This window comes from Simochromis diagramma, unplaced genomic scaffold, assembly GCF_900408965.1.
Source record: "Simochromis diagramma unplaced genomic scaffold, fSimDia1.1 OVJJ01000043.1, whole genome shotgun sequence".
NCBI classification, from domain to species: Eukaryota; Metazoa; Chordata; class Actinopteri; order Cichliformes; family Cichlidae; genus Simochromis; species Simochromis diagramma.
The window spans coordinates 1-12,055 of NW_024387053.1; the positions used below are offsets into that span (position 1 = coordinate 1).

The following is a 12,055-nucleotide window of genomic DNA, read 5'->3' on the forward strand; positions in this document are numbered from 1 at the left end:
GGCCGACGCAGGGTTTGAAAGACACACGCTGGAAACTCGTAAGCGCGGCGATCGACAAAGACCTACGGGAGTTGGTGGATGACCGCTTTAGTGTGGTGCCTCGTTTAGGTGATGTTTTCCGTGAGACGGAATCGCAGCAAGCTACTTGCCTGCTGTGGTGTGACACCAACCAAGACGCCTTGAAGTGGAACACCTTTTTGTTTTGGTATCCAGAACGCCAGAGATGAAATTGGATTCAGTGAAGCTCGTCCACAATTGAGCTGTCGTGTGTGTGTGTAACATACAACAACGACAACACCGGCAACGGTGCTTATGGACGCAACGATAAACCTACTAAGAATGTCCTTTGTGTAACATGCAGTGTACCTACATGACTTGTGAACATAAACATCGGACCACACTAATAAAAGAAACCACACAAACCCTGTGCGTGTCACCTTGATTTTATTTGCTGTTGCCAACATTCACATTCACACTAACATCGGGAGCGACGCATATACATTTCACTGGTTACGGTGCGCAGTCTACGAGTCTGTAGCTCGAAACACTTTATAGCCTTTCCATTCGTCCGTCAGTCCGTATATGTGCATGTTATGTGACATGAGTATCAGGCCAATACTGTGCTTTGTAGCAACTGGTATGTCTGGATCACTAAACATCTTGCGAATTGTGTTTTCCTGACACGACATCTTGGTTGCGAGAACAAGCTCTTCGTATTCCTCGGTCAGGATCACGCCTTCTGCCCACATGTCCTCAACGGCGTCCTGGATTGTGGTGACTCTGGATAACAACTGGTGTAGTTCCATGTCCTCCATTAGTTCGGCGCCGTTGAGTCGCTTCCCTTTCCACCCCAAGGCAAGCATCGCTGCAGGGGTCAAGGTGTGAGTGGTTTTGGTTCGCTCTAGTGAAAAACAAAACAAAAACAAAAACAAAACGTAAGACATGATACAAAATGAAACACATACGACACCAACAGACCGTCTCCAGTTTCTTTTCTTTAAGTTGTGCGTTTGTCAAAATGGTACCTAGGGGGCCTTTCGGGCCGTTTTCTTCTAGCCAGGCGTATAAATGCTTGCAGTGAGTCCGTACTATACGAAGCAACGCCTCGGCGTGCTCATCGTTGTCCAGACAGTAGTCCACGAGTGTCCGGATTCGCCTCATGGCGTTCGGGGTCTCGAGGGCCCTGAATAGCTCGGTGTCCGGGTAACGATAAAAGAACTCCTTGTATATTACAGGTTCATAGCACCAGCAACCTTCGATGATGTCGTGCCTGTACGATTGCAGTTTGTACACGCTCATTGTCATCAACCCGAATGTGGATACGCTTTAGAATGCTATGCGGGGTCCTATGCTTCTAGCAAGGCATACAAATGCATGCAGTGAGTCTGTAGTATACTAAGCAACGCCTCGGCACGCTCATCGTTGTCAAGACAGTAATCCACAAGTACCCAGATTCGCGTTACGGGGTTCGTGGTCTCGAGGGACCTGAATAGCTCGGTGTCCGGGTAATGACGAATGAACTCCTTGTATATTACAGGTTCAAAGCAGCAACTGTCGATGATGCTGTGCCTGTACGATTGCAGTTTGTCCACGCTCATTGCTGCTAACCCGAATGTGAAGACGCTTTAGAATGCTAGGTTTGCTCGGTGCGCGGTGTACTTATGGGAGAGCAGTTGTCAGTGGGACACTCTCGTGGCTATGTCGGCTGCTCCGTGCTGCAGGTCGGGAGCTTTGGAACTGCAGGTCGGGGGCTTTGGAACTGCAGGTCGGGAGCTTTGGAACTACAGGTCGGGAGCTTTGGAACTGCAGGTCGGGGGCTTTGGAACTGCAGGTCGGGAGCTTTGGAACTGCAGGTCGGCTGGCTCCTGAGTCTAGGTCGGCCACTGTGTGGATCTGGTGATAACCCCTTTCGTTGTCGTATAAAGCTGTCCTAAAGTTGTACGAGTAACCGAGAACAGCTATTGATATAGTCATCCCATTACCACTCACGTATAAACACTCCTATCGCCACATAAGGTACCGTTATGGCTGTGGAACGACTGAAGTCGTGGCAACATGACATTGCAGAGCGGTGCGTTTACCTAACCGAAAGTATTTTCGAAAGATACACGAGGGAGCTCCCAGACACACCAGATATGATGGATATACCAAACTACGTGCATCGCCTCCAAGCCCTAGTCGAATACTGCATGGAGGATGAGTTCCGAGCCAAAGTGTTACTGTCATTGGTCGGTCACATCGATCCCCGCCTGTACCAGGACTTGGCGGAACGGGGACAAAGGGGGAAGACAGGTACTGTACTTCTTTTCGAAGTACCATCGTGTCCGACAAAACACTTTTTTTTTTGCTCGTATTCATGTGTATATCTCCGCAGAACGAAAACTGACACAATTGAAGTTAACCGACGCTGCAGAGCGCATGATCGGCTCGACGTTGCCGAGCTTCCAGCGTGCAGTCAGAGAAGGCAGCTTCCTGGACAAAATCACGACTGTTGACGACGCAGTCGAGATCATGGTTGAGGAACGGCTGATCTTACCCGATGAACAATATATGCTATATCACATATATAAAACCACCGCGGGGAAGGTGCGTGCACTCAGATACCTCTTTGGATGCCCCACGGTACCCGACGACACCAAGGCCAGCATCTCGCTGATTCTGGCCGTGTACAACCTGGACGTCTTTGGCATCTTCACCGACGACCCTTATAGCTTGTTGGAGATTGTGTCTAGTCCCTCAGTGGGGGCTTCGGTTGTGTAGACATGAGGTTTAACATTATGACTGTATATAAAGAGTGATGTGTGATTACCTGTATTTCACAATACACAAAACACCCTTATACATTTCTGTGCAACGTCTTTGGTACCCGACGACACCAAGGCCAGCATCTCGCTGATTCTGGCCGTGTACCAACCTGCACGTCTTTGTCATCTTCACCGACGACCCCAACAACTTGTTGGAGATTGTGTCTATTCCCTCAGTGGGGGCTTCGGTTGTGTAAACATGAGGTTTAACATTATGACTGTATATAAAGAGTGATGTGTGATTACCTGTATTTCACAATAAACAAAAACACCATTATACATTTCTGTGCAGCGTCTTTATTTTGATACATGATACCAACAAGTACCTCGGCGCAAACCTTGGTACAGTCCCCGGGTATGTTGATATGGTGCACGGCCGGCAGAGGCCGCCCTTACATCCCACGGTATGTTGACTGAATGTACACACTAACACAACGTACACAGAAGAAGGGACTAATGCAAGTGTGTATCAGCAACGCCGCGGAATGACAAATATGACATCTTACCATGTTTCCTATGTACTACGATTGCCGCTTTGTACATTGTGCCACAATAAACATGAATCACAAGAAACGTGTAACTTTCTATGTCATATATTGGCCATTGCTTCGCAGATAACACTTCTCTCGGTGACAGAGGCCCGCCAGATCCACTTCGTACTACTTCTGTTTGATTTGTAATATAAATAAATTACTTTAGACGTCTTTGATTTCAATGTTTTTATTGTTATATTGGTTTATATTGGTTACACATTGATTATACATTGGTTACACATTTGGTTACACATTTGGTTACACTGGGTTTAAGGGCGCCAGGTGTGCTTCTTGTAGATAGCTTCAGTGTTAAACAGAGTGTGTCCGGTTTCAGCTGTGTACCAGACGGAAACTTCAATTTCCATACGAACATCAGTAATGTCGACGGCTAGTGTACTCATAAGACGATCGCATTCATCGTTGATGTCCACGGTAAGTCCAGTTGCGGGGCCATTGATGGAACGGACATCACTCCAATCCCCTAGGACAGATCTGATGCGGTATTTATAAGTGACATCCTTTCCGTCGATTAAACGCTCGTGAGATCGGGCTTCGAAAACACAAGTTCCAATTTCACAGCTGACGGTGGGGGCATCAGTTACAATTGCACAAGAAGGCTTGAACACGCCGCTGTATTTAACTCCTTCGCAGTCTATCTCAACATTGTACTTTTGAAAACTTTGAAAAACGTATGTTGAGCCATCATCGGGATAGAAAACAGAGCGTGTAGTAGAGCGTTCCATTAGTCCCACAAAGGTATGGTTTAAACGTCTGGATTTGTATTTAAAATAAAACACACAACGAGCGTCGGTGTCTCTTTTGTACTCACACCTGATTTGGTTATTGTAATCGGTGTTGCAGTGGAGGTTTTCAGGCATGTCAGCTTCCGACCACCCGACGCAAGCTAAAGAGCTGGCACACAGCGCGGCAATTAGAGTGATGAAGGTCAACATGGTCTTCACTGAATGGTTGGTCAATGCAGTAGTTGATTTCTCTCTGGAGAAGTATCATTAATATAGAGAATTGGTGGGGTGAGGATATGAATAAGGTGCGGTTGAAATGACGTTAACAAATGGGGAAACATATGTTCATTTGTCGAGCTCCCCCATCTGGTGGTTGCATTGGTTTTATTTTTTATTTATTGAGAAGTAGAGATCAGTCGATATTCAAATATAAACCAAAAACCTCAGACTCGTCTTGGTTCTGTATTTTTATTGCCGATACGGTGAATATGCTTGGTGATTGAACTCTGTTTTTTTTTGTACCGTGTGCACTGACTCATTACAAACCAATATTATAGGACGCATCATCCGATCACAGTCTCTGGTTTCACCACGAATGTGTTTGACCACAGCGAGACAGATGCTCTCTTCCAGTTCTCCCACATATCGCACTCCACCCTGGAGCACTTGAAAAACGTGTACTCAAGCTTGGCAATTTGCATGTGTCTGGCCGCTGTCGGCTCCTACGCCTACATCTATCTGGTCGCACTCCTGGTTACAGTGAGTGCGGTGTCCCCCCTCGCAGTCCTGGGGTTGTTGATCTGTCTTGCGGTGGCTACCCTCACGTCACTGGGGTTGTTTATCTGGTTTGCCGTGACCCCCCATAACCCTGAGACAGAAAGGAAAAGACTGGCTATCCTCGAAGGATTTGCCTTTCTCGCAGGTTTTAGCCTTGGACCCATACTGGACAGTGTCATCGCCGTCAATCCGATTATCATCGTGACCGCCTTCGTGGGAACCTCTGTGATTTTCATCTGCTTCACTCTCAGCGCCTTGTGCGACACACACAGGGGCCACCTGTTCCTCCGAGGCACACTCATGTCCGGCTTTTCTATCCTGTTACTGGTCTCTCTGACAAACGTGTTCTTCGGAAGTACGCTTCTGTTTGAGGCGAACACATACCTGGGACCGCTTGTCATGTGCGGTTTTGTCCTGTTTAATACTCAGCTCATTATCGAGAAAGTGGAGAACGGGGACAAGGACTACATCTGGCACTGTGTGACCTTGTTTATTGATTTCATTAGCATTTTTAGGAGACTGCTGATCATCCTTTCCAAGAAGGAGAAGGACAAGAAGACGGTCTCTGAACGTATTCTGTGCAAGATAATAAAAAGTGTACAAATGATGTATGGGTTTGTTCATGGTTTTTATTGTCGACAATAAACAAAGACTACAACATTTCATGTGAGTTGTTTGTACGCTTGGAGAATGAGATTATGCTAGAGTGCAGGTTAATGCAGAGCACCGCGTCTCGCTTTAGCCGGCGTTCTGAGGACTTTGCGATTCCTCAGCTGCAATACGTTGATGTCGTCGGGTTCAGCGACGATGACTGGCTTGTCAGCAGTAACGGTGCTCTGAGAGGCAGCTTGGTTCAGCTGCAATGCGTTGGTGTCGTCGGGCTCGGCGATGGCTGGGTCGCCTGCGGTGCCCGTGCTCCGGGAGGCAGCTTGATTCTCAGCATTGTCGGCCGACTCGGAGGCCATTAGCTCTGCGCCCAGAGCGTATAGGCAGATATAGCCCGTTACCTCCGCCATGATATTCCAGACCGGGTCGATGTCCACAACGCCTCGTCTCAAGACGCGAGCGGTCTCGCTGGGACACTTAGCAGTAGGCTCGACCTTGACTCTCACCGTGAACTCGTGGTCCATTTCAAGAGTGAACCACATTTCGTAATCGTCCTCGGACAAGCCCACATTGTCGTGGCCTGCGCATTTGGGATCGCCCGAAGCCTCGTGTAACTTGTCCACAAACCTTGCTATTGTCCTGGCGGTGACATACAAATCCTTGGCGTACTCGGCGTGGTCGACGGGGTGTTCGTGCACGTAACGGAGCATAGCCAGACACCATCTGTTGTTCCCCGTAGCACTCAGCGAGTGTCTATACAGAGACATGTTAGACATCATGACCTTGAATGTTAAAGTAAATGGCTCGACCGTCTTGGCGAACTCTGCAAACGTGTCCAAGTAGACCTGCCGTTTTGCGGTAGAAGTCGCAGACGATTGCGCACCGTCCAAGAGCACTAGCTGGGCGGTCGGGTTTATCTCGGTCTACAGTATTTGTATTATGTTGCTATCCTCTGCAAAGTTCCTACGTCTTGGGTGACGGTGTGACTTGTTCGAATGCCGGTGAACATAGAAGCAGGGGTTCGGTTTTATGTATTCTGTTTAACCATGGGGTAGTTGTAGGGGTAGGGGTAGGTGGGGGTGGTTTACGGATCGGCTGTGCGTGCAGGCACTCCAACTTGCGACTCTCGTTTCTGTTTATGTTACACTTAAAGATACAACCTGACCGTTTCTCCGCGTACACATTCTGAACAAACAGGATTAGGACATTCACAGCTAGCGTGACCGCAAGGCTTGATGTACATCTTAGCCTTAGCACAATCCGAACAGATTACATCCTGTGACACGCTACTCATACGGACGAACCGGTACCACGTCCACTGGCTTTTACAGTAGAAACACCTTCGCAACCCTGACACTGTCACGCTTTTCAGGATGCAATTCTCACATGCAACGTGTCCACAGTTAAACACACACATGTGTGTCCGTTCGTAACAACAGGGACACGTGTATAGGTCCGTAGGTCTTCCGATTGACACAGAAGGCGTAGAGGACGTTGACCGTTGGGGTTCGTTGAAAGATGCGTCGATTGTCGCCTGCAACGCGGACGGTCCGTCCACGTCGATTGCCTCCTGCACGGATGGTCTGTCCACGTCGATTACCTCCTGCGACACGGACGGCCCATCCGCCCTGTAGCTCCCAGACCCAGGTCTTTGTGCCGCGGCGGGCACTGTAGCAGAAGACACACGGCGGGGAGGTAGCCCCATTTCACGTCGGGTGTAATCGTCCATGACAGGTGTACGCGTGGTCTCCCACGAGTTAGGACGTCCAGTGGGCACGGTTCCATTGTAGCTTTGGATCTGTAAGCCGAATGTAGGCTCGGTGGAAGACCTTTCGGCGTAATCCCTATCACTCGGATCGGGGCCGGTGAAGTCTACGGTGTTGATAAAGTAAACGGCCCCGCAATCGAGTTCGCAGTCCAGAATGTCTTGAAGCGATAACTTTGAACACAAGTTCTTGTTGTACGGTGGTAACCAGGAGAGGAAGGTTCTTTGTACCCTTTGGCAGTAAGCAAATAGCTTCCTTTCGGGCACCAATGCGTGCACCACCGCCAGCGTCTTGGTTCGCTGATCCTGTACGCATTTCCATTTGCTTACATGGAAACGCTTCATGTACACGGCCCGCGGTAGTGCCCGCTTGGCGTCCGGGGTTGTGGGGCGTACAATGCCGGCTACGATGTGCTTATTTGCCAAGGACATGACTGTAGACACAGCACAAGTCTGCTACCCTGTGCTGTTCTGTTAAAAAAGCTCCTGTTCTGGGTAGACCAGCCCAGAGTTACAGGTTGCCTGGAACCCTGGGTCGGCTGGAACTGTAGCCAGGTCGGCTGGAAAATGTAGCCAGGTCGGCTGGAAAGTGTAGCCAGGTCGGCTGGATACTGTAGCCAGGTCGGCTGGATAGTGTAGCCAGGTCGGCTGGATAGTGTAGCCAGGTCGGCTGGAAAATGTAGCCAGGTCGGCTGGATAGTGTAGCCAGGTCGGCTGGATAGTGTAGCCAGGTCGGCTGGAAAGTGTAGCCAGGTCGGCTGGAAAATGTAGCCAGGTCGGCTGGAAAGTGTAGCCAGGTCGGCTGGAAAGTGTAGCCAGGTCGGCTGGAAAGTGTAGCCAGGTCGGCTGGAAAATGTAGCCAGGTCGGCTGGATACTGTAGCCAAGTCGGCTGGAAAGTGTAGCCAGGTCGGCTGGATAGTGTAGCCAGCTATTGCTATATCTCTCGAATAACCATCCGCGTATATACATACACCGCCACCCCACGTACGATACAGTTATGGCTGTGGAACAACTCAGGTCGTGGAAGCATGACATTGCAGAGCGGTGCACTCACCTAACCGAAAGTATTTTTGATAGATACACCGACGGGGACCAGGCCCTAGATGCAACTGGTATAACGGAAATACCAAACCATGTGCATCGCCTACGTGCCCTAGTCGAATACAGCTTGCAGGATGAGGTGCGAGCCAAGCTGTTACTGTCATTGTTTCCTGAAATCAATCCCTAGTTTTACCAGGACTTGGTGGAACAGGGACCGCAGGGAAAGACAGGTACTGTATTTCTTTTCGTTGCGATAACCATCGTGTTGGACGAACACCTTGTTGCTTGTATACTTATGTCTATATCTTCGCAGAACGAAAACTGACACAGTTCAAGTTAACCGGCGCTGTCGAGCAGATGATCGGCTCGACGCTGCCGAGGTTCCGACGTGCAGTCAGAGAACGCAGCTTCCTGGACAAAATCACGACTGTAGATGACGCAGTCGACCTCATGGTTCAGGAACAGCTGATCTTACCCGATGAAGAATATATGCTATATCGCATGTATAAAACCACCGAGGGGAAGGTGGGTGCTCTCAGATGCCTCTTTGAATGCCCACAACTACCCGACAAGGCGAAGGCCGGCATATCGTTGATTCTGGCTGTGTACAACCTACAAGCCTTCGGTATCTTCCCAGAACGCTGGTTGGAGACTGTAACCTCCCAAGCGGGGGCTTTGGTTGTGTAGACATGTGGTGTACCAGCATGAGTGTGAAGCGTGGTGTTTGACTATATTTGACAAATAAAATAACAACCATTACACATTGGAGTACAGTGTCTTTATTTTTTATACATGATGCCAACGAGTACCTCTGTCAAAAACCCTTGGTACAGATACATTTCATTACGTGGTCAGACTCATATATTGGAACACGTTTTACCCTCAGGGGTCTTGTGTTTTTGTTTTGTGCGGATCCACACTACACCACACAACACGGCCATGACGGTCAGCAACAGGCTCAGGGCTGCTATTACACCAGGGCGGCCTCTAGGTTGTGGAGAGTGTGAAAAAGGAGCCGTTGTGAGCTCTGAGACTGTGAGGTTGACACGTCCCTCGGACTCTACAATCTGGCCAGTTGTTGTGTTTCTGGCTGTAAGCTCACACGTATATAGCCCTGTGTCGGCTACACTGACGTTCTTTAGAATCACAGACCAGTTTCCGTTTCCCATGGACGGCTCGAGCAGCTTCACTCGGCCTTTAAACATTTCACATTGGTAGTTGTCGTAAGAACGTAGATTTCGAAACAAGTACAGGTAACAACTGGATACGGTTGATTTCCGCCACTCCACCAGGGTAACTGGACTCGCTGTAGTATTCTGACAGCGAAGAACCATGTCTTGTCCACATATCGCCGTTACGTATGTGTCAGCTAAACGAGAGAAACACATTTGGTTAGTTATTCACATAAAGGTTACAACACTATGTTCGTTCTATGTACAATGTACAATGTCTTTCATCCAGGAAACAAACGACATTCAAGCGAGTTCACAAACATGCACGTCAACAATGGTGTTTTAGGAGTGACTACAAACCATTTGAGACAAGAGACAAAGACATTATTGGAGTGCACAACACACACAAGGACAACCACCTTAACATGGCCATATTTCTCAGTGATCCACCGAGAATGTCCAATGTGATCATCACACGTTCTTCACAATGAGATTATACCCCAGGTCGGCTGGAAAGTGTAGCCAGGTCGGCTGGGAAATGTAGCCAGGTCAGCTGGAAAATGTAGCCAGATCGGCTGGAAAATGTAGCCAGGTCGGCTGGAAAATGTAGCCAGGTCGGCTGGATAGTGTAGCCAGGTCGGCTGGAAAATGTAGCCAGGTCGGCGGATAGTGTAGCCAGGTCGCTGAAAGTAGCCAGTCGGCGAAAGTGTAGCCAGGTGGCTGGAAAATGTAGCCAGGTCGGCTGGATAGTGTATCCAGGTCGGCTGGAAAGTGTAGCCAGCGGCGAAGTGTAGCCAGTCGGCTGGATAGTGTAGCCAGGTCGGCTGGGAAATGTAGCCAGGTCGGCTGGAAAATGTAGCCAGGTCGGCTGGATAGTGTAGCCAGGTCGGCTGGAAAATGTAGCCAGGTCGGCTGGATAGTGTAGCCAGGTCGGCTGGATAGTGTAGCCAGGTCGGCTGGAGTGAGCGGTGGATAGTGTAGCCAGGTCGGCTGGAAATGTAGCCAGGTCGGCGGATAGTGTAGCCAGGTCGGCTGGATAGTGTAGCCAGGTCGGCTGGATAGTGTAGCCAGGTCGGCTGGAAAATGTAGCCAGGTCGGCTGGATAGTGTAGCCAGGTCGGCTGGATAGTGTAGCCAGGTCGGCTGGATAGTGTAGCCAGGTCGGCTGGAAGTGTAGCCAGGTCGGCTGGAGTAGTGAGCCAGGTCGGCTGGAAAGTGTAGCCAGGTCGGCTGGATAGTGTACAGCCAGGTCGGCTGGAAAGTGTAGCCAGGTCGGCTGGATAGTGTAGCCAGGTCGGCTGGAAATGTAGCCAGGTCGGCTGGATAGTGTAGCCAGGTCGGCTGGATAGTGTAGCCAGGTCGGCTGGAAAGTGTAGCCAGGTCGGCTGGATAGTGTAGCCAGGTCGGCTGGAAAGTGTAGCCAGGTTGGCTGGAAAGTGTATCCAGGTCGGCTGGCTCCGTGCTAATATAACCAGATCGCTTGGAGTCTGCTCAACCCCAGATACATTTAAGTTTCGTAGCTTAGAGGTAACATAGTGTGTTACCAGCTAGACTCTTTTGTAGTGCAACAAACCCAAACACCACCACAGGCTGTTTCCCCACTTATAGCTGGCTGACAACCATGGAGTACATAACGTTGGCCATTCGATGGTGCTGGGAACCTAAAGCTCATATTAATGTGTGGTCGACCGAGGATTCAGGTGTTAGAAAGTGGAGTCTGACAAGATGGGACACAGAAGCCTATCAATTGCCAACTCAACATTTAACGATAGTATGCATGCAAATCAACACCCTGTCGGCTAATGCCATCAAGAAACAATTGTTACGCCGAGCAAGAAATCTGTGGGTGAACCCTAGTTGTGTCATTATGACGGAGGGTTCGTTTGATACAATCCTCGACTCCTATGTAGATGCAAGCAAAACAATGTCATATACGTACACTACACTGACGACTCCGTGCTCCGGCTCGTCGTTCTACAGACACGTGAATGACTGCAATGCCCTTGTTGCTGCTAAGGGTTGGAAGAAGGATGCCAAAACAACCGCCTGTGATTCTCACACTATCTTCCAGCTGCATTGTAAACATGTAAGGTGGTTTTATTTTGTTTCGTGGTGTCTGTTGACCCACTGTAAGCTATGTGTGTCTACATTAATAACAACAATGATGATAATGATGATGATAATAATAATAATAATGATAATAATAATAATGATAATAATAATAATAATGATAATAATAATAATAATAATAATAATAATAATAATAATAATAATAATTGCAATGTATCCCCCTGTGCAGGAACCCCACAGCGTGACTCTCCTCGTCAAAAGCCAGTTGAGCGATACTAAGTTGCTGCAAATCCGATGCGATGAACCTATGTGTATCCGAGACCTGCTGAAGAGATACGACGTACATTGTGATACGGTGTGGAACGACACCATGTCCCTGTCATCCAACTCTCCCTGTATAGCCTTGACTGACCATGGCATGGACCTCATCTACACGGAGGCCACTCCAGGTATGATAACTGGCCGGTCCACAGCGGGGGCTAAGGACACGTTCGATCATCGCATGAAACACCTGAAAGTTCGCACAAAGCACCGCACCATGGAA

The 12,055-nt window shown here is 49.0% G+C and overlaps 1 protein-coding gene across 1 annotated transcript; it reads left to right on the forward strand.

The window, feature by feature from the left end:
* Positions 1–4,617: 4,617 nt before the first annotated feature.
* On the forward strand, positions 4,618–5,756 carry LOC120741892 (probable Bax inhibitor 1; the record flags this gene model as incomplete). Its single annotated transcript, XM_040044989.1, has 1 exon — positions 4,618–5,756. A coding segment is annotated over one exon (885 nt), but the record flags the coding sequence as incomplete, so codon positions are not given.
* Positions 5,757–12,055: the final 6,299 nt, after the last annotated feature.